A 22,227-nucleotide genomic window follows, 5' to 3' on the forward strand; every position below is an offset into this window, starting at 1 on the left:
GAAGCAGAGGTAACGTGGCAGTACGTTCTCCAGGATCGTAAGAAACGGAAGAGCACCAACTCCGTGACCGCGTACTGTGAACGGATCGCCAAGGTATATTCGAACAATCCGCCACCGTTGCCGAAACCACCGCAAAAGATGAGGCTTTTGGACAAGGTGAAAGTGAAGCACGTTCCAGAACGGCCACCGCCTCTACCACCTTTGGTTCCAAACATCGTCACGATGTGTTATCCCGGTTTACCCATGCCCGGCGATAACGGCGTGAAACAACACTGCAAGGTCGTAGATATCAAGATCGTGGACGATAACGCCGACGAAAACGTAGGGAAAAGGGATAGACCCAGATGGACCGGGATCGAGGACATCATGCTCGCGTATAGAGAGTATTCCAAAGGTACGGAGCGTCTCGGTGGATTCTTTAATTCTTTTTTAATCGTTCCACGAGGGTGCAGTTCGGTAGTTCGTTTTTTTTTTACCGTTGTTTATCCATGGTTTCAGATAAAGCACTGGAGAAGAAAATTCTGTCGAGCGAAACATCGAGATTGATAGCACAGTCGAACAACTTACGTTCCGAAACGATTCAGCTAGAACGAAGGGTATACGAACTCTTATCCGCTAGAACGGCTCTTGATTCCGAGAGGCGAGTGCTCGGCGAAAAGATCGAACGGATTAACGCACTTGTTAGGAACCTTAGGTAGCGACGCGTAACGCACAACACGGAAACTCATTCATCTGTGATATTATCAAAGGGTTAAGGGTCGTTAGCATACAGTACCGAGTATAAAACCTTACGATACTTGGGCGAGCGGACGATCGCAAGGGAAGTTTTATTGACCAAATGTACAGCGAGCCTTTCGTATTGTTTTGCGACTAAATATATACATGTTATATACAAACACGATAGCAGCAATTTAAAGCGACCGTTCGAAGAGTCGCCGAAACCATCATTATATTTCACGAACGAGAAACTGTTTAGGATGTTGTAACGGGGAAAGCCATATCAGCAGTATGAGAACACATGTAAGATTGATTGTACAAAACGAAATTATACTGAAATATATGTATGCACTTCTTAGTTGTCTACAGAAGTGGCTAATAAAGATTTTATAGTTTCAACTAACGGCTCTTAGACCCTAAACTATAAATAATTGTAATTTGTATCATAATATTTTAATGAAAAATAGACAAATCGTATAACTTATTTTATTCTGCGTAATGTGGACTTTATGTCAGACAACTTGAAACAATGATATGGCGCAATTTGTATATGAGTCGATCGTTAATATTAACCGATATAAAAGAGAGGGCGGAAGATCGACATTCACTGAATCGGTTCAGTGATAATCGAAAAAGTTACTCCGATATATAGACTGTGACATGATTCTTCTTTTTTTTTTTTTTTTTTTTTCATTTCGCATCGTTAACGATGGTGTATGTAAGCTCTGTGTCGATGCAAATTTCGAAGCACATTTAATACGTACCACAGACTGCGATTACGATAAATCGGGATACAAAGAAAAGAATCGAGACGGTAGAATTATAACGATTATTTTTAACTTAAAGGATGTTTCGAGATAGAAATAACTCTAGTCTACGGACATTCGTAGAATACGGGAAAATCACTTCTGATTCCGAGAAATCAGTCTAGTGACCGATCCTTCCTTTCGATGTCCACTGTTCACGATAGTGAACGCGAAGGCCAGTGAATACAAGAAAAATTAATGTAACAACAGCAGTGAGGTACTTACAGTATAGGTAAAGTGACTTAATTTAAATGAAAACGTGAGACATCGCGCGAGCACATTCCACGTGAAAATATGCTTGTTACCCGACCTCCAACATTCCACACGTTCGAACCGTAATCGAATCGCAAAACAACAATTGAATGCGAATAAAATTCGTTTTGTTAAAACAAAATTTTGTTTTCTTGCATTCAACTAAATCATTGTTTTACTAATTTCGAGTATCCTTGTACTTGTATCTCACTCTGCTCTCCGAGTGCATCGTTCAGTTATACGTCGTAACATCTGCAGTATGTATAATAGTAAAACCATTTATAATTTCATCGTTTTGTTCATTGAGTGCCTAACGTTATTCTACATTTGTAAATACCATTATTTTTATGTATTGTATAACAAAAAGAGACCGCAAAATATTTGTCGGTCTCGGTCTGGCCAAAACAAGAGCCTAGGAGTAAATTGTTGAAAATATGAATTTTTCGAGTACATTTATTCCTGCCCCTACTTATGCTTATAACAATTATTCTTCTCGTGATCAATAATTATCCCCCAACATCCCGATCAACTGTAGAAAATGTTTCGGTTTAACCAAGGATAGTATTAGTTCTCACACGGTTAAAAAGCTAAATGACATTATTTAAGGTTCGTAGTAGGTTATCGCCGCGATGCAAAAACTATTATTTATTAAATATTTATCATTTTACAATAATACATTTGTGTACATGTCATTTAAATAAAATATACAAAAAACAGTGTTTACGTGTATGAGAATTCATTTTCAAAATACTACGATTCATATATTTCATAAAAATTTATTAACTGGAATGGTGAACCTATTGTAAAGATAAACTATCCAGGGTACCCTTCCGATATTATTCCACAATCCATTTTTGGATTATACGTATCAAAATCTATTTTCAAACCTAACGATACAAATTAATTAATAATACTTTAATCTCCTGGTGATCAATGAAGTGACAATAAAAACGTGTAGCCATCTATTGGTCATCCAACTACTTTTCAACGTGAAATTTGCGCCCTCGGCGGGAAAACGCCCAAGTTTGTCGAGAAATAATTTTTCTTTGCGGCGTTAGATGCCGCCACCAGGACTATATTCATACTTTGGCAAGTTTAAAACACATGTTGCTAGAGTACATGTGGCGCCATCCATGGCAATTGGTCCAAGTTTGTCGAGAAATAATTTTCCTTTGTGCCGTTAGATGCCGCCACCAGGACTATATTCATACTTTAGCAAGTTTAAAACGCTTTTTTGTACAAGTAAATAAAAAATGAAAGTACCGTAGACGTTTAGAATGACTCAATTCGTGCTATAGGAGATTCATCAATTGAAAACTTCCATAATTTATCAAGAATTTCCATATTACCATAAAAATTACTTTGGGTTACTAAACGTAATATAAAAATTATATTTGACCGGCTAATAATAAAGTTTAGGCAAGGTTCAGAGGATTATTAACAATGGTTTGAAAAAATTCCTTAATAAATTAATATTATGTTGCATATAGTCCATGTGGCGCCATCCGTAGCAATTTGTCCAAGTTTATCGAGAAATAATTTTCCTTTGCGCCGTTAGATGCCGCTACCAGGACTATATTCATACTTTGGCAAGTTTAAAACATGTTGCTAGAGTCCATGTGGCGCCATCCGTAGCAATTCGTCCAAGTTTGTCGAGAAATAATTTTCCTTTGCACCGTTAGATGTCGCCACCAGGACTATATTGGCAGACTATATGTTTAAAAGGCTTTTTTATGTAAATAAACCAGAAATGAAAGTACTGTAGACGTTTAGAATGACTCAATTCGTGCTATAGAATGTTATTTGCTCAATTTGTTTTTTTATTCCTCTACAAACTTGGACATTTCCCCGTCAGCGGCATCCTTAAATTTAGGATTTAAAAATAGTTCAAAGGGCACTCCACTAGATGGCTACTCCTCCCGTAGGCACTAGAGTTTTAAGTAAATAGCATAAAATGTTTCATATACAAATGTAGTTCAAGCAATTCAGTGTGATTTACATTTTTCGTATTAAGTCGATCCAAGTGTTGGATGAAATTTAATTGTGATATGAAAATTATTATTAGATTGTATTCGTTAATGTGATATGGCTCCTACAATTCAAACTAATGGCAGTACAACTGAAAGAGATAAACGTACCGCTAGGCCAGCAGAAAAGAGGCAAACAGTTATTTTAGATTATAACCTAAGTACATATAATAATATTGCAATAACTTGTAATTATTTTTATTTTAGATCCGAGTTAATATGTAGGGTTAAATATTGTAATACATTGCCAGATATTCCATTTGATCCTAAGTTTATTACGTATCCTTTCGAATCTACTCGGTAAGTCTTGTATGTTTAAATTTTGATAAGTTTCTACATAATTTTCTAAATCATTTTCTAATTATTTACAACGAAATAATATTCTTAGGTTTATTCAATATAATCCTACTTCATTGGAGCGTAATTATAAATATGAAGTATTAACAGAACACGATCTAGGTGTGGAGATTGATCTTATAAACAAGGATACATATGCAGGTGATGTGAATGCTCAATTAGATCCTGCAGATGAAAAACTTCTCGAAGAAGATGTCCTTACTCCACAAGATTCAAAAAGATCCAGACATCATGCAAGAAGTGTATCTTGGCTCAGGCGTACAGAATACATTTCCACAGAGCAAACTAGATTTCAACCACAAACTGTGGATAAAGTGGAAGCTAAAGTTGGTTATAGCATTAAGAAAAATTTCAAAGTAAGTTTAAATGTTTATATTGTGTGCATGTATTTATGTATTTTTATCACAAGTAGAATTGCATTTGTATATTTTAATTTTAGGAAGAAACATTATATATGGATCGTGAAAGTCAAATAAAAGCTATAGAGAAGACATTTGAGGATAACAAGAAATCAATTGAAAGACACTACAGTAAACCAAATGTGGTACCTGTAGAAATTTTGCCAGTATTTCCAGATTTCAAGGTATTTTAATATTAGCTTACAGCAACTTTGGATAATTTAAATATTTTAATTTTCTGTCTCACCGTTATTGATTTATTTCAGCTATGGAAATATCCGTGCGCACAAGTTATATTTGATTCCGATCCAGCTCCAACAGGACGTTCCGTGCCAGCTCAAATCGAAGAGATGTCACAAGCCATGATTCGGTAAATTAATAGTTTACAGATTTGGATATTTAACCATTAATTGTTTACAGTGGTTGTAACAAAAAAATTGTTGTAGGGGTGTAATGGACGAAAGTGGTGAACAATTTGTCGCATACTTTTTACCATTAGAAGAAACATTAGATAAACGCAGAAGAGACTTTACAGCTGGAATCGATTATGCAGACGACGAAGAATATGAATATAAAATGGCTAGGGAATATAATTGGAACGTTAAAAGTAAAGCTTCGAAAGGATACGAAGAAAATTATTTTCTTGTTATAAGACAAGACGGGGTATGTAGAATTAATTAAATCTAACTTTTGAATACAGTCGTACATAATATTTTGCCATTTATATCACAGGTGTACTATAATGAACTAGAAACGCGTGTACGCCTCAGTAAACGTCGTCAAAAAGTTGGACAGCAGCCAAATAATACGAGATTGATCGTAAGACATCGGCCACTTAATGCTAATGAATTTAAGATGCAAAGATATAGAGAAAAGCAATTGGAACCACCTGGAGAAGAAGATGAAGACGAAGAAGAAGAAGTAGAGGAGGAGGAAGAAGAGCCTCAACAAGAAACTGAAAAAGTCGACGAAAGAGGTTAGTAATATAATGATACAAGATTCAAATACTTTTATTTTTTGTGTTCTTTGAATCATTGTTTCGTATAAAATACTATACTATAACTTCTGTTTATTTTAGAAAGATCCGAAAACGAAGCCGGATCCAAAACATCATCTAGAGCATCTTCGCGAGCATCCAGTAGAAAATCCAGATCTCGTTCGAAGTCTGGATCGAGATCAAAATCTCGATCTCGATCACCGTCAAAATCCAGATCTGGTTCTCGTTCACGCTCTGAATCACGGTCTCCTTCTAGATCACACAGCAAATCTAGATCGAGATCCGGTACTCCACAGTCGAGAAACTCTTCTAAATCAAGATCCCGGTCAAAGTCGGCTTCGAGATCTCGTTCTGGATCACCGACTAAATCTCATTCTGGATCTCCATCGAGTTCAAAATCTAGATCAAAGTCAAGATCCCGATCGAGATCGAGATCAGGTAGTGGTAGTGGTAGTGGTTCTGGTAGTGGTAGCGGTGAGAGTGGCTCCGAAAGTGAATAAAAAGGAAAAAAATTTTTATCGAAAGGAATCAATGCTGCTAAAAAATTAATTTTAGTAGTATTTGCGGGCAAACAATTAGTCGTTTCTTAAAGTCACGAATGGACTGCTACTTTGAAAATATTTCATCATTATATGTATATAATGATTATCATAAATATATGGTATAGCAAGATATAATTAAAAAGTTGGCAACAATAAAAAAAATTAGAATTTATCAAAATCGATACGAATCGTTATTATACGTGATGTTAATAAAAATGCGGACATTTCTTCGGAATCAATTCTTTATATTAAAGAAACGAGAAAAGTTTAACATTTACAGCGTGTTATTTAAATTCCAGTCAGCTAAGCGCACCACTGTACATACACGCACTCAAGTACCAAAAAACATACGTCAATGCACGTTTATACGCATCTTACGCGTTTCTGTCAACCCTTTGTACATGATTACCATTAATGTCATTTTCATAATTGATTCCATTATTGGTGAGAGAACGATTAACGGTAAAGGTCAATGAAAACTTTTTATTTCCGTAATACTATTTTATCTCCTAAATACAAAACTATTGTACTATATCACAATAAGCTATAATACACGTACGGAAATGATGCAGGTCCTTAATATAAATACTATTTAATAAAAATGTACAACAGATCGATTTTTGTTCGCATACGAAACTTTTTCATAAAATGTACGTCCCTCGAAAACGTGGAATTTTTGTTCATTCTACACGAGTACGAGAGTGAACATTCACATTCATTTAAGAATACATCACGTAGCATAATGTCTCTCGTTTGTCCGTAAATTCATACTTCTCGAATAACAATAGTCGGGAAGATGTATGCATTTGTAATACTGATACACTCGAACAGATTTAACGTCTGTTCCATTTTATCTATTGTAACAATTAATTTAAGTACCGGAGACTGCTTGTACTAGAACTTGAAATAAAGGATAGCTTCACGCATCAAGCTCTTACGTTTTTCATTCCTGATCCGTAAATCGACGCGTACGATCGATAGATCGAGACTCGGTACATCAAATACTTTTATTTCCTCGGTTGCTGTGATCGAAATGTAGTTATCCTTTATTTGGGTCGTTTGAGTAAGCGCGCAATTTCATATATTATTGAGATCTTTAATTTTGCACATTTTTCTAATCATTCTTTCGCCGATTGGAAATTTTCCGTATTAAAAATGAATCTCTAATTATTTTCGTTTCTAATAAACCGTGACAATGGTGCTGCAATGTAATCCACCAGCGATGGTACATTTACTCGAAAAATAATATTTCATTTATCCTTGACTCGTTTGCGCACCACGTCAAAATAGAAGAAAAAAAAAATTCGTACATTAAACGTTTCTTAAAAAAATTTACGAGCAGTTGTGATGTTGTTATTTGTATAAGTTATTTCAACGAAATTCTCTTTACCGTCTCATTGACCTGTTGCTTTTTCATCGTCACCATACTCCCGATTCAATTTTACCGGAGTTCCTTTACGCGGCATTCCGATTGAATCATTTACGCGCGTTACGCGATTCCGATCACAAACGATCGAATTCGAAAGCTGCGTTTGTGACACCGTTCATCGTAGGTACTTCGGACTTTTTCTCACCAGAGATCTGCCATTTCGCTGCCACCTTCGAGTCACTTTCTTCTTGACCCTCGACCTTGCTCTTAGCTTTCTTCTCTTGCTCCAGTAGTCGACGATCTTTTCGATGTTCCGTGTACAACCAACTGTTCACCGAAACATACTTTATAAATATCGTATATATATCTCGATCGGTGAAAAAGTCCAATTACGATACAAACTAAAAGAATAAAACTAAAGTTGCGGGTCTGCTTCTATTGGTCGCGTTAAGCAAAATTTCCCAACGTATTTTCTAATTCGACTTCTAATTCTTTCTGAAACTCTTCTTCCGATCGATCAGAGTAGCGAAGAGATTAGAGAGATTCGTACTTTTTGTTTACTTTCAAAACTGAAACGACTTCCTCACCGATCTACGCAAATAGTCTTCGGTCGTTTGACGATCGAAAACGACGAACGTTGATAGTAACGTCTGAATCGTACACGTCGGAACCGGAAGGGGAAGGACTTACAAGAACGCGAAGACCGCTGGCATGGTCATGCAGGCGCCGACGATAAAGAACGTCCCCGGAAACGTTTTCATGGTCGCGGCATAAATGGAACTGTACATTGGTCCGTAAACGAGCGGCATCAGTGATTCGCAGACACCGAATAGAGAGTTCACTTTGCCTGGAAAATAATGGACGATTTACGATTGAATCTTTCCCGATTCGAGAATTTCTTCAGCCTTGGTGTGTTTCTCGCCTCGATTGATCGTACCTCGTGGTAGAACGAAACGAATCGATGAAAAAACACGCTCGGAGGATAATTCTCTCGACTTCGGAAAGCATCGTTAAGCATCGATTCGTACCGAGAGAAACATCCATGGAAAATTGATTGGTTACAATGTAGAGTTATTAGAAGACGGGATAAAATTATTCTATTTACACGGTACCGAGAAAACGAACGTAGACGAAGATAAACGAATCGAAAAACCGATCAGGTGTAGATCACTTACCAAGCTGGGTGAGCGATCTACAATTCGTCGATTTATTATTTTCTACACGCGTATCGAACGTTTACACTCGTTACTGGAACACGTATGATATGCGATATTGTCGCAAATACCCGTTACGCGATTATTTATCACACCTGTTAGCTGTTTTTACGACCGTCTTATGCAAATATTCCGTCAATTCCATCGGTCGAGCGTCCTTAGCGCGCGCATAATGCATTAACCGCGTCGATGTAACGGTAATCGTTGGACGTTCGACAATATTGTGCTACGATGTTGATGCAATAAATAACGCTTGTAAATTTGCATTCACTTACCGAGTTCGTCTGTCGACACTAATTTAGATGCTATCGATCGCATCGCTATAAAAGACGTCCCGTTCACGATCTCAACGATCGCCGCTGAAATCAATAGAAACATTTATTAACGTTTAGAAATTGCATCTGTACACGATCAGATTTACCTAGGTAGATCACCAAGTCGGTGGTCGCGAACGCGTAAACAAAGCCGGCCAAAATTTTGCTCATGGAACTCATGATACCCACGATCGCGTCGTCGATCTTCAAAATGTGACTGAACACACCCACGGATATCGCGGTACCTGTAAAATAAACCATTCCGAGTGTTAGCAACAGCGATCGATACGAACGGATCCGAACCTAACTGCAAGAATTTTCTGGTAACAATTTTTGCACGTTTCGGTCGTCTTCAAGGCTAGAAAATCACGCGTTTCAACGATGGAACGATGCATCGCCGAATCAACGACTTTGCCCATTGATTCACGTTTCGTTACGGTTTCGTAATTCGCAGGTCCCTGGGTTTTTACAAAGCTGTTCGAGTACAAATCTGTTCCAATGAAAATGGTAACCGTCAATTCCGGTTGGCAACAATACCGTTCATTGCATAACCAATTCCCATTGCTTTCATAGTTCGATAGGCAAAAAAGCAATCATTGAACGACTAATCGTGTAAATTTTACACTTTCCTTGAACTCGTTCGAAAGACTGAAGAAAAAAAAAGAAAAAATGGGGGACAAGCTACCGAAATCGAAGTGTACACGAACAGTTCCTTGAAACGTCCAGCTAAGAAAGCGAAACAAACGAAGAAAAAATAGCAGAAGGAATGTATTCACCGATCAATTTTACAATGGCTACGTACGCCGAGCCGAATGGATGTGAATACGTTTTGATGCACCGTAATAGATAAACATCCGATGCAATCTCACGTGCAAAATGCCATTCGTGCTGTTGTCGGTTTCCTGAGTTTCATTCTCTCACGCGTTCTCCATAATTCTATATGATAATTTCGCTTCTTTATAAAAAGACGAGTAATCTTAGCGTAGCTATAGAATTAAATGTCATTACGGAAATTGATCGAGGAAGAGACGGTATTTATCGACGCCATTGACGGTTGCGTTTTTTTTTTTTTTTTTCTTAACGTACACCTCGCTGCTCGCGGGGCAACGAAAGATTATTCACGAGCCCCTTTTTGTCATTAAATACGCGAGTTGGATGACTCGTTTGTGGACACCTAGGGTATTTTTAACTTATACATTACACTTGAGAATTTTTACAATCACGTCTATTGGCCAATGAGTAATATACACGCGTCTGGGATTGATTTTTCGCGAGGAATTTATACGAACGAGCAAATGTAATCGAGACGATCGAAATGTACGTTCAAAGAAGAAATTCTCACTTACCGATTAAATTCGTAACCATGGCGAACGTGGTGAACATGCTGAACATCACTTCGTTCCAATGATACCTGTACCTCATGTAAAGGTACATCACTGCCATTTCACCTGGAAATTAAATCGTCTGGGTTAATTCTTTCCATCGCGTTTTCCTTTCAACGACGTTTGTCGTTGTTAAGACCCTCGCTCTGAAAGAATCGAACGAGCCGGTTCGTTTCGTGTCACTGAAATTCGAGAAGTGACGAACCGTTCGTTCGATCGGTTTACCATTTCGCGGTTTCGTCCCTCTCTCGCGCCGGATTTCTACTCGAGATACTAAAAATTGAACTGTTCCGAATCCATGTGCGTGGGACGGTACCGTTCGCACAGCACGAAAGATAATGGTGGAAACGTTTTCCAGAATCGCAGCTCGTGTTCAACGTTTACAATGTTGCATCGCGGTTCGTAATGGGACTTAAAAATGAAATTGGAAATGACAGGCGGAAGACCAACGTTAGCCGTGAGAGAGAATTAAGTTCCTCCGCCATTTGCGAATTTTCATTCGAATGAATTAACAAAACGACGATAAAGCGTGCAGCTGGTAACGCCACAACGCCGGCTGGTAATATTCTTAGAGTTGGTTCCTCAGGAAGAATTACTGCATCGGTAAGCGGCGCTATGAAACGGAACCTCCATCCTGGTCTTCTCGCGAACAATATTAACCTCGATCGATCGTTCGAATTTTACGCGAAAGGATCGAGCGGTCGCTAAGCTCGAAAGCGATCAACGTCCGATGGTATCTCTCAAGGATAACTTTATCACCATAAGATTCTCACAGATTGCCGAGAAAACGCGATACGAATTTATTCCGTGTAATTTCGACGCGTTATTACCTGACATTACATAAGAATGCACGCAGCGTTATACAACAAGTTCGTTCATCAGGGCCTCCATTTAATCGTTTCCGTCGAGTTTGGGTCATTATCGCATCATTGTCTCGTTTTCCTTACGATCGTTCTTTGAACGAATATTTTTTAATTCTTCTATATCGGGCGATCTACCTTTCGATAAAATGGGCGGACAAATATTTCTCTATTTTTAGTGGAGCTGTCCGAAAATATGAAAATATTCGTTCGTTTAGAAAAGAAGCGCCGGGTGTCCCGTTGGGGTGCCTCAAGACGGATCATGTGTACAAAAGGGTCTCGCGAAGAACGCAATCGTTGTACGTTCATAGTTCCAAGGGCAAGGCATTCAATCAAGTTGTACATATTCTCACGGGAGAGTTAATCGTTACAATTTTCCACGCTGCATCATCTTAGAGTCAGAATATTCCAGCTAAGAACCCAATTTTCGAGTTGACTCAAGTGAGAACAATCTAGCGTTAACACGAATTCATGCGATAATTCGTGCGTATTTCATTACCAGTAAGTAAGACAGTCGAAAATGATGAAGCACGAGTGGGTCAAGTTCGCTCGTAGGAATGACGCCAATTTCGGCCTCGTTACCTCGCTCTTACTTTTCTTATACACGTGCTGGGAACCCGTTCGTCGAAACTGGACATTTTTTACCGAAATACAGTCCCATTTATCGTTTCGAGGTAAACGTTACGGTATCGATCGTTTGTGCAACGACAATTCGAATTTGTCCCGGCAATGTGAAACGATCGTCGTCGAGGCGCGATCGATTAAAATTTTTCTATTTTATTTCTACGACGTACGATGCGGTTGCACTTTTATGCACCCGATGAAATTAGCAGTTCTCGTTTCGATATACGGTCGGTTTATATCTACGATATAAATCCACGCTTGCATATAGATAAAAGTAACGGGTCCCCAACGTGCCACGGCACGAACCCTTCGAACCACCAAGACTAGACTTATTTCCGACGGTCAAAGATCTGAAATTACATCAGAGTACTTAAGTAATCAGACGGTATTAGCATACGTACGCACAGAATATAGTTCTAATAGGTATGTTGACTTCCCATATACACTACCGGTCGTAAGTTTGAAGACACCGCCTTCGTTGTCACTGTTTGGAATATTTCGGCCGGTTGGTGTTTTAAGGATTGCGACAATTCGAATATTCAATTACAATTGAACTCTAAGCAGGGTAAGATGCGAAATAAAACAACCACGGAAACAGTAGAATATTGTGCAATATAGACGGGAGATTTGTTCAGTAGGACACGGAATCGTGTTACAACAGCATGCGCATTTCCACGCGTATCGATTGTCGCTCAAGTTTTTTTCCCCAATGACCGTCCTTGTTGTTACTATCGATTATAATCGTAATTAACACCGCGATCGACGATTTAACGACTTTCGCCCATTAATAGCACGAGCACGCGGGCCGGTAGACTATGTGCGAACCAATGTCGAAAGAGAGTCCTTAGCTTGATCGAATTAACGGCGACGCTTGATTTAATTAGCGTACCAATTGCATGGTCCAATTACACAATGTTTCGGACGATTGGTATTAACATGCTTTGGTCACGTACCGACCATATTGATAGATTAACTAGCTTGCTGTGGTCGAACACCGTTGCTTCATCGAATCAACGATGAGTCTTCGTTAATGGTGCCATTCTACATCTCGAAACGAATACAAACGTTCGAACTATACGGAAGGTAAGGAATCCATGGCGTTCTATCGTATATAAGATTTCAATATCAAGCTTTGACAAATTTCAATGAATACGAAAGGGGAAGAAATATGATAAGCGTGAAAACATATTTCAACCGGCGGTTCTTTTTGCGAAACGGAAAAGATGTTATCGTCGATCGGGCGAGTACGACGCAGTCCTTTTTTTTTTTAAAAATAAAATTTTGTTTACACGACGCAACACGATACGGTAGAACGCACAACAGTATTAGGAAACGGATACCTAATTGTCGAGCTCGAAAATCAGGAAGAAGTCCATTACACGAAATTGTTATAAGCAAGATGATTACTCGTGCCGTTTTGCAGCTAATTTTGAGACGCATGGAGACGTAACAAAACATTATAACGTCGAACGCATTAGCAGTCTAATTAAATTACGACGGGTTGCCTTGAATCCTCTGTTGCAATACGAATTCGTGATGCACCAATAATCCGTAATTGACGATGCAAAGAGGCACCGTATTGTCATTCAAGACTAGCGTTCCGGTGTTTCGAGAGAACGAGGGCACTAAAAAGTTCTACGTTCGATCATCGCGCGGGATCTATGAGAAACACAACACCCGGGATGAAGTTAGAATTACATTATTACAAACGTGGTGCGCCTCGGTTCGAAGGCAAAACCATTAATCGTACTTTCACTGAACGTCCCTCCGCAGCATTGCAATTTTAGTTACGTACGCTCCATGCATCGCACGGAAACGCATTCGATCGATAATCGTAGCTCGCGATGGAACTCTCGGTTTTTTATACCGGTGGTTTCAAAACCGATTATAAAGTATTTTCATATCCAGCTTACCAGTTTTCCCACTTTCCCCTGGTTCGACTCGTTGCAAACGAATTGTTGCAATCACCCGTAGATACCTGCGTAGCTACCGTGATGGAAATAGGCGAGATTAACCGAGAGATTACGTGAAATTCTCTCCACTTTCATTCGATCGTTCGATATATACAGGGAGAGAAGGAAACGGGGAGAGAATAAGAAAACCGTAAACGCGCGCGAACGATCGAAAGTTTAGATACACTTGCGTGAAAACGAACGACCACGCGCATTGATAATCGATACAGCCGATAAAAGTTTAGAGACGATTGTTCGTTGTTCGTCGAACAGGGATAAGAATTCTGAGAACGGGATAACAGAGTATCGTTTATTTTTCTCACAGACGAGAACGAGTCTCGGCGAGACGAATTTCTGTCGGATCGATGCCGATTCGCGTGACAGACTTTTGAAAAGTTTCTCGCGTTTGAACGTCGACTCGAAGTCCGTGAAAGTCGACGAAAGCGACAGCGGACGATTGATCGGGAAAAAACGTACATTTGGAGACGAACGGAAGACCGAGTTATCGTTTGACCGCATTTAGGCGATCCGCTAGAGCGTAGAGCAAAGAAATAATTGCACTCTCGTTGAAAACGATCCGCGTGCGTGCTCGATCCGCGCTAGGTGTAAACATAGAAGAGTGTACGCGCGTAACTTACAACGAAAGAGAAATCGAACGATACTGGTCGGCAGGCAAAAATCGCGGCAACTTGAAACGCGTTCGTGTTTCGTTATTCTAATCGTCGGAACGACCGTACGTTCGATCTGTTTGTATTTTGTAAAAGGATCTCGTTGGAGGAACGGAAACATCCTGGAACGCGTTGATCTGGATCGCGTGGATAACACAGATCTTCGTATGAAAATATTCTTCGTACGCGCATCGTCGTCGAGGTGAAAGTTATAATCCGTACGAATCGAGACGCAGATTTCAGTATACAGGGCGTTGAAAAAGATTGGCATCGAAGAAGCGTCTCGAGCGTAAATAAACACGAAGATGTAAATAAACGAAATGCAATTCTCTTCATTTCTCGTTGCATCGCGGGCAAACGATCGAAGCGTTTACGATGAATCGTATTTACATAGCAGAGTGTGAAATTTAAGCCACGGATGCTTGTCGAGAGGGTGATACTCGAGGGTAGCGAAACGACAGGTTGGTACCTTGGTAAAGGGCTGAAATATCTCTTTCTCTCTCTCGATATCTGTCATATTTTCGTTCCCTGTTGAAGACAACGACGCGACTAACTCACCGTAAAGCGGTCCGATTACAACCATGACAACGACCATCAGCACCACGACTCTCTTCTTCCTGTTGTTCGTGCCCTTTCTGAAAGCCACGCGGAACGTCTCCTCGATGTGCTTGAACGCGAAGAAGTCCAAGAGCCAGTCGCACAGCGACATCCTCTTCTCCTCGGTCTTCTCCGGTTGCTTGAGATGCGGTCTGGGTGGCTCTTTGATCACTACCAGTCCGTAAATAAAGCTCAACACGTAACACACGGTCGATATGCTAAAAACACCGTAGAAGCCCAGCTTCAAGTACAATATCCCGGACAAAGCCATCCCGATCGGCACACCGAGCGATAGAAAAACGTTGGCGGCACCGATCCGAAGCGTCCTCGATTCGATGGTCGTGATGTCCGCGATGTAACTGAAAACACCCATGAACATGGTGAACCAGCCACCGGTCAACGCCGGCCACAGAGCCTCGAAGACACCGGTGGCCTCCATGGGCACCTCGTGAAAGAAATACGTGCAGAGGAGCATGCTGACGCTGCTGAGAAACTCGCCGATGATCGGCAACAGCATGCACGGTTTCCTCAGACCAGTGCGATCGCTCCAGGCACCCATGAACAGGATCAGTATCGTCGGTAGACCGCTCGTTAGGGCGGTTTTCCACGTTTGCATACCGGCAACCAGCTGCTGAACGGCGGTTTCCTCGGCCTCGTAGCCGGTGGTGTTCCTGATCGCCAACGCCGTGCACACCTCGTCGGAATAGGCAAGGTTCACCCTGCAGGCCTTCTCCAGGCTGAGATTCTGGGTGGCCAGGGAGGCCAGCATGCACGGTATCACGTAGCAAGCGATCATGGGCTCGACGGTGATGTTGCTGGTGAAGTAGGTCCATTTCTGACGCAACGTCATGGACTTCCAGACGACCGTTTGATCGGGCGTATTGTCACCACGTTTCTTCTCGACGGTGGTACCAGCCACCTGGTTGTTCGGGATCGGATCCGCCATGTCCTTCGTTCGATAACGGACGTGCTATCGGAACGCGTATTAAGTGTTTGCGAGCGTGTACAGTATGTACACGATGTTTCGAGCGGAGTCTACGCGTTACGACCCTCGTGTCGGATCGGTTTCGAGACCTCTCTCGGCGGGGTAAACGTCAACGGGAGTCTCCAAGCGCGTCCAAGGTTCAGAGACATGCGAATCGGTAGGATTGTTCAAAGTCTGAAGATCGCGGGGAGGGACGATCGTCGACGAGTCGAGTCGATCCTTGAAGCGTTCTTCGAGGATTCAATGTCCCGACGATTCGTTCCGGTGGTTCCACGATGTACGAAGCATGCGTGCGATTGGAAACTTCGCTTCCCCGGTTGGTCGGTCCTCCCTCTGGAACAGTTTCGAGATTTCGAGATGGTTGCTGGTTTCACGGTACAGAAACCGCTTCGTTGGTTTTCACAGCCGGTCCGCGGTAGAGACCGTCTGGCCGTCTACTCCTGGCTAATGCACCATTGTGCATTGCGATACGCGTGTCACCTCCTTCCCTTCTTCTTCATCTCGGCCACCTCCTGCTCCGACTCTTCCTCCACCACCTCCTGTTCCCTTCTTCCGTCCCCCCTAATCGCTTGGTCCTCTCCACGTGCGGCGAGGTACCCTCGAGTACGTCCACCTAGCCCGCTAAGTACTACTCGGTACTCGTCGAAACGTCGACGGTACAAATTGTTTCTGCGACGCTGTCCAACCACGCGCCGTCGGCTACGCGACGCTTCCGATTCCGCTCCCGGGGGCTTTTCGGGTCAAGGTTAACCACCGCATCTTCGAGCCTCCGCGAAGATACTTCAGATTCGAAAGGTCTTGGAAAATTTCTTTCTCTTACCAGAGAAGGGTCATCCGGGTCGCGACACCAAAGTTACCTCGCTGGACGAACGTTTGTCCGAAATACGGGTAATTTCTCGCGATACTCGCGACGCGAAATTCTCGAAACATCGTTCGTGAAAACTTTGCTGCATCGGTTCGCTGCAACGACGCTGATCGATTCGTATCGCGCACTCCGTTTCGTAAACACCGGGCAAGAGCATCTTGAGAAACGATGATCCCATCGTCGACGGGAAAAAAGTAAATCGAATATCGCGCGCTTCGACGAATCGTTTACAAGACAGATCTTTTACGCTGTTTTAGAACGAATCTCGGATCAAGATTCGCATCGCGAGATTAAGAGAACCAGGGAGAACGTTGTTGGATAACCAGCCTCCTCATCCTCCTCGTCGTCGTGATTCACCGAATCTGCTGAACCGTAACTTCGCCTCGAGCAGTTATCTCTCCAAAATCATTACTCATCACCGTTATCATGGGTACATTTCGAGGTGTTACCGGGTCTGAGGTAATTCTCTTCTCGCTGAACACACGATACGTATAAACGCTGCAACGCGATCGGTTACCGAAATATATCACACCGTGCTCCTCTGCACCGGATCGCAACTTCTTCGTTAAGACTGACTCGTTTCTATTTTATTCATATTTCGAGGAAACTGTGGGCGTTCAATCTTCGAATAACCGCTTCAACGAAACACGGTACCCCGATCTAAAGTGAAAAGCATAAACTGACCGAGGAGGATCGAATCCAACGCGAGCTCGTCTCGAGTCCTCTGCCGATCGAGTCATTGGAAAACGAACTCTTTTGCAATCCCTTCAACATCAAGAGAGAGAAAGAGAGAGAGAGAGAGAGAGAGAGAGAGAGAGAGAGAGAGAGAGAGAGAGAGAGAGAGAGAGAGACGCGTAAACAGAGAGCACGGTTGAAATCGTCGTCTCTGATAGGCCAGAGTCTCGAGGTGTCGTTAAATGTGGCAATTTGTTGATAAAATAATCACAACGGCTGTCTTGTCTTCTACGGCTGGAACCTATTTCAGGCAGGGACGTCCCCTTTTGGTACGGCCACCTAGAACGTGTTGGTGGCCGATAAATCAAAGATTGTATTAAGTACACCGTCGACGATTCGCTCGCGGGACTGTTCCGGTCCCCCGTAATTACGTCGAGATGAGTTACCAATTGCAACGAATTGTCAATTACCTTACCCAGTGGGTTCAAGATTTTTCCAGACCCTCGAACGTCAACGGTCCCGTAGAAATTTGGTCAACGATCCCGACGATCTAGGTTATCGGTGTACACCGGATGGATATCCACGGTTAACGATCGCGAACGTTCGAGAAGGGCCGAGATCGTCGGATCGAGAACGATCGGGGCTCGAGATCCAACGATTTTGGGGATGATCGCCGAACGAGTAACCGGATTCGATGTTTGAGTTGCGGCCCTGGCACTTAAGTCGATCGTATGACGTCTTCAAGTGAGTAATGCTCGCAATTCGAGCGATGCTATAAAAGTATTCGATCCAGAGCCGTGACGGGCCTGTTGTTTTGATGTTTCCCCGACACATCCGCTGTCGTTGTGTGCTCCAACTCGGAACAAACCGTTTCAACGGACGAACGCAACGGTATGCTCGAATGCACGGTAGATACGATTTCCTCTCTTTTCACGGAAATTGCGCTCGAGATAATTACTTCGAATTGCATGTTATCGTGGCAGCCTCTGGTGTTGCGTTATTAACGAATTTAATCGGTTTTTGACACACGAGTACTTAAAATACAATCACGGTTTCCATGAAACGAATTAGTCGCGACTGTTACTCAATCGCACTTGGCAAATATTGCCAAGTTTTGAGATTCACGGATTGTTCCGGTGCGGTTTGCCGATGAAACAACTTTTCGTAAAAGTCTACACCAAGATTGAAGATCGGCTAAGGTGAAACGTTCGCAAATTTTATGGAGCTAACAATACGCGGTAAAGAAAATAAGATTTCTCCGATTACAGTGTTTAATGTCGTCGACAACCTTCGCGTTGAACGCATCGGTGATGTTTCAGTTTTTACCTCTTTTTGCACGAGATACAGGAAGTAATATATTTTACGGTAAGTCGTTAGAATGACCATTCGTACCATCGATCCTCGAGAGAAATTACAAAGAACAAAGGATATTTATTTATCGTTTCGTTTACGTGGTCGTGGGGGTTCTAAATTTAATAATGCAAAACGTTAATGGTACATTGTACATGCATCGTAATAATTGTAGCCTTAATTTTTATACCGATCAATTGAGTACGAGGACTTCGTAGTCTTTGAAGGACAACTCTTCTCCGTCGAAGGGAATGTAGAGGCAACCGTGACTCGGTTGGACCTGTAAAAGATAAAATTTTCATTGCCGGAGGCCACATCAGATACGACCCCCGTTTTCACGCAAGATTTTATCCCCGGTTTTACGTCTGGCCAACTTGCCCGGAAGGCTTCAGAGTTCGGAACAATCGTCGTGCCCCTTACTTACGACCGTCTAATGTCACCCAACGCGTATGTACAGCACGTAGCCGCAGAACTAGCTCGAAACAATTAAAAACGGTCGCTTTTCAAAGACAACCGCGCTAAAAAGGTGTCTTATTCGTATTCTACGTCGCGTGTTCGTATCTGAATACGGTTCAAGCTCGCTTCCCTGTTCGAAAGACAAAAATAGAATCGACGAGGTAGCCGAACGGTTTGGCAGCGATAGTTCCTCATAAGTAGCCTTGAACGACCAATTGCTTCATGCCCCAACTACAATAATAACGACCTTTTCTTTGACGATTATAATCAATATAAATCTAAATAATATCATCTACGCAATACCCTAACGATTACTCTCTACGTCCCAACTGTTCCTTTCATAAAGAGTCTTCCCACGGTTCTCGTACGTTCTCTAACTCGTTTCGCGCGTTAATTATAATTTGAGATCAACGAGGAAGATTGATAAACGGTTTGGTTCGACGGTGATATTTTGTTTCTATTGTTCTCTTACGGCACCGGCCGAAACGGATGGAAACAATTAAGATAAGATATGTCACCGTTAAACCGAAATTGCTTCCCGATCTTTGATAAAACGCTCAATTAAAAATACAACGTGATTTATCATTTGAGAACCGTTTCGACACGAGCATTGTAAATAAATTTCCCCGCACGATACAAGGTACTGCCAATTCCGACCTTGCCAACTGTTTGGGATCCATTATGGAGAACACGGCCGATGTACAGAGGCTCTCCATCGGAAGTTTGTCCTGCGACTATCGCGTCGCTTGGAACACTGCCGTTGCTGGCGAACTCCCATGCGAATTCACCCAGGCACAGAACCTGAAATGAAAAAAAAAAACAATGAAACAAACAAATATCGAAATTATACATTTACGGTACTCGTAAGTTTTGCGCGCGACGATACATCGATACGTGTTGTTCTTCGAATCTTTTCGACGATCGAAATTCTAGGAATGCACAATCGGTATATCTAATCGACGATGATGAACCGAAAACTGAGCACGTGCAAACGAAAAGTTGAAAAGTAAAAGTGACCGATCGGTGATAGAAAAGACACCCGAGTGTCTCGAGATAATTGTATTTCGTTTATTTTTTTTGTTTTCTCTCTCTTTTACGAAGTGACGTAAAACCAAACTTCGATGCAAATCGCACAAAGTGTGTTCCTATTTCCCGAGGCAAAACGACTTCGCCTTGACACGAAAACTCAATTCCGTGTTTACGTGCGTCGCCCGGCCGCTTCGTTGCATCAGGAAATTAAGTTCATTATAGAAAGGATTTATCATTCGTTAAAATCACCGAACCGGCTAGCTTATCCGCTAGTTCACCTTGAATTTAATCGGTTTCCCCGAAAAAAAAAGATAGCGTCGTTATCGGAGATTTTCACCGCCGATGTTCGTCAGATTATATTGCAAACGGGCGAATATCTAGGATCGTGTAACGCACCTCATATACGTTACATCAAATACGTTCAGGTTGCGTTATATTTGCAGAGTTATTTTAACTCTTCACATTGTAACAACTGTTCCGGTTCGTCGTCTGTTCTCTGTACAACAGAATATACGATAACGAGCTACACCCGAAAGGAATTTAAAGTATACTTTTCTCGAACTAGAACGTTTTCAATGAAAAATAGGGAAAAACTATGGATGATCCTTGGACTCTTTTACACTCGCAGTAATATCACAAGGTACATAGTTGTAGAAGTATTCGAAGACCGGTTAATTTTAAGAGAGAGAAACGCGTAAATGTTTTATCAAGATACTTACTTCGAAATCGGATTTAGGATGTTCTTCACCGTTATAACACACGTAGGCAACACTTTTGTCGGGAATCACTTTTGCAGGAAGCATATCGCCTTCGTGAAAGCATCTACCGACGTAGATGGTGCATCCATCGATATCCCGTCCTCCAACAACCGCATTTTTAGGCACACCACGGTCCCCGTGTTGATGGATCCATCTGTAAGCTTCGATGCAAGCAATTGTTTAACTCGTATAAACTATGTACTAATTACGTATTACCGACTACAAGATTTCTACAAGATAACTTGTTCGGTACGTCTACAGCGAACGCTTGTACAGCGAGAGGAACAAGCGTTAACGAAAAGATTTTATTTCAATTTAAAACAGAAATATGGCAAAAACATTCTTTCGTTCAATAACTAACAGTAAACGAAATCGTAAAATCGTGTCAATATTGCATCTTTGTTGTTATCACCTTGTACAGGGATGTACTGTAAATAATTTTTTATATAAAATAATCGATAAATAAACGTGATAGTAGAAACGATGATAACTGACATAAATGTGAAATAAATAAGAGCGCATAAACGCTAAAAATGAAAATAAAATTAAGCAACGTTAACGTTACGGATCTCAATAAAATTGTTATAGAACATATTTTGTAGCTGATAATTCGACAACTCTTACTAAATATTCGTAATTCTTTTATATTTTACATCAAATTTTTGAATTTCGATTTAATCACCGAAACTAAATAAACAGTACACTTAAGATAAATAGTGTTAATAAAATTAAAATGCAATAAATAACGTTGTAAATTAGTAAGCACAATAAATGTCTATTGAAAAGTTGCCAAGTGAAATATTTAATATGTACATTAGATGTTTCAAAGCTTCTCGAATTTAAAAAGTTTTTAATTGACAGAATTGGTTGTGTGTAGTTTTAACATTTACCTGGCATCTTGGAGTCTGTTTTGTCTGATACTTCAAAGGGGAATGATACTTATCTTGGATCAACACCTGCTTAAAAGCTATCGTAATCTTATCGTATATTTGTTGTAAAATTTACGTTCTCTTCAAACTGTAGAATGGTATCG

General features: G+C 41.2%; 4 protein-coding genes across 5 annotated transcripts in view; 2 read left to right on the forward strand and 2 right to left on the reverse strand.

The window, feature by feature from the left end:
- The window catches only part of Px (MAP7 domain-containg protein plexus), an 86,950-nt gene extending 84,736 nt beyond the window's left edge, over nt 1-2,214 (forward strand). For both annotated transcript variants that reach the window (XM_076318942.1, XM_076318943.1), the window contains 2 exons: nt 2-394; nt 499-2,214. In XM_076318942.1, the coding sequence (XP_076175057.1) occupies nt 2-394; nt 499-698 (593 nt within the window). In that variant the 3' untranslated portion in view covers nt 699-2,214. The remainder of the gene's footprint in view (nt 1; nt 395-498) is intronic.
- Nucleotides 2,215-3,696: 1,482 nt separating this feature from the next.
- On the forward strand, nt 3,697-7,026 carry Atms (RNA polymerase II-associated factor 1-like protein antimeros). Its single transcript, XM_076318199.1, has 9 exons — nt 3,697-3,715; nt 3,841-3,934; nt 4,010-4,102; nt 4,191-4,515; nt 4,599-4,742; nt 4,824-4,927; nt 5,004-5,220; nt 5,290-5,533; nt 5,636-7,026. Exons 2-9 carry the CDS (start codon nt 3,861-3,863, stop codon nt 6,052-6,054), a joined length of 1,620 nt encoding a protein of 539 aa, XP_076174314.1. The 5' UTR covers nt 3,697-3,715; nt 3,841-3,860; the 3' UTR covers nt 6,055-7,026.
- LOC143150147 (putative peptidoglycan muropeptide transporter SLC46) lies at nt 6,309-16,659 on the reverse strand. Its single transcript, XM_076318198.1, has 6 exons — nt 15,038-16,659; nt 10,340-10,441; nt 9,101-9,238; nt 8,955-9,038; nt 8,156-8,312; nt 6,309-7,792 (listed from the first exon to the last, which is right to left on the reverse strand). Exons 1-6 carry the CDS (start codon nt 16,020-16,022, stop codon nt 7,600-7,602), a joined length of 1,659 nt encoding a protein of 552 aa, XP_076174313.1. The 5' UTR covers nt 16,023-16,659; the 3' UTR covers nt 6,309-7,599.
- Nucleotides 16,660-18,860: 2,201 nt separating this feature from the next.
- On the reverse strand, nt 18,861-22,095 carry LOC143150059 (natterin-3). Its single transcript, XM_076318057.1, has 4 exons — nt 22,085-22,095; nt 21,156-21,355; nt 20,065-20,208; nt 18,861-19,231 (listed from the first exon to the last, which is right to left on the reverse strand). The coding sequence occupies exons 1-4, from the start codon at nt 22,089-22,091 to the stop codon at nt 19,145-19,147; spliced, it is 438 nt and encodes a 145-aa protein (XP_076174172.1). The 5' UTR covers nt 22,092-22,095; the 3' UTR covers nt 18,861-19,144.
- Between the last annotated feature and the right edge of the window lie 132 nt (nt 22,096-22,227).

The sequence above is a fragment of the Ptiloglossa arizonensis genome, chromosome 8, assembly GCF_051014685.1.
Source record: "Ptiloglossa arizonensis isolate GNS036 chromosome 8, iyPtiAriz1_principal, whole genome shotgun sequence".
Taxonomy (NCBI): Eukaryota; Metazoa; Arthropoda; class Insecta; order Hymenoptera; family Colletidae; genus Ptiloglossa; species Ptiloglossa arizonensis.

Coding starts and splice junctions, on each gene's coding strand:
- Atms (XM_076318199.1), top strand. CDS start 3,861: ATGGCTCCTACAATTCAAACTAATGGCAGTACAACTGAAAGAGATAAA. Junction 4,516..4,598: donor GCATTAAGAAAAATTTCAAA/GTAAGTTTAAAT, acceptor TTTTAATTTTAG/GAAGAAACATTATATATGGA. Junction 4,928..5,003: donor ATGTCACAAGCCATGATTCG/GTAAATTAATAG, acceptor AAATTGTTGTAG/GGGTGTAATGGACGAAAGTG.
- LOC143150147 (XM_076318198.1), bottom strand. CDS start 16,022: ATGGCGGATCCGATCCCGAACAACCAGGTGGCTGGTACCACCGTCGAG. Junction 9,239..10,339: donor CATGGTTACGAATTTAATCG/GTAAGTGAGAAT, acceptor TTTATTTTACAG/GTACCGCGATATCCGTGGGT. Junction 8,313..8,954: donor AGTGTCGACAGACGAACTCG/GTAAGTGAATGC, acceptor ATTATTTTCCAG/GCAAAGTGAACTCTCTATTC.
- LOC143150059 (XM_076318057.1), bottom strand. Junction 20,209..21,155: donor ATCCTAAATCCGATTTCGAA/GTAAGTATCTTG, acceptor TTTTCATTTCAG/GTTCTGTGCCTGGGTGAATT. Junction 19,232..20,064: donor GATCCCAAACAGTTGGCAAG/GTCGGAATTGGC, acceptor TATCTTTTACAG/GTCCAACCGAGTCACGGTTG.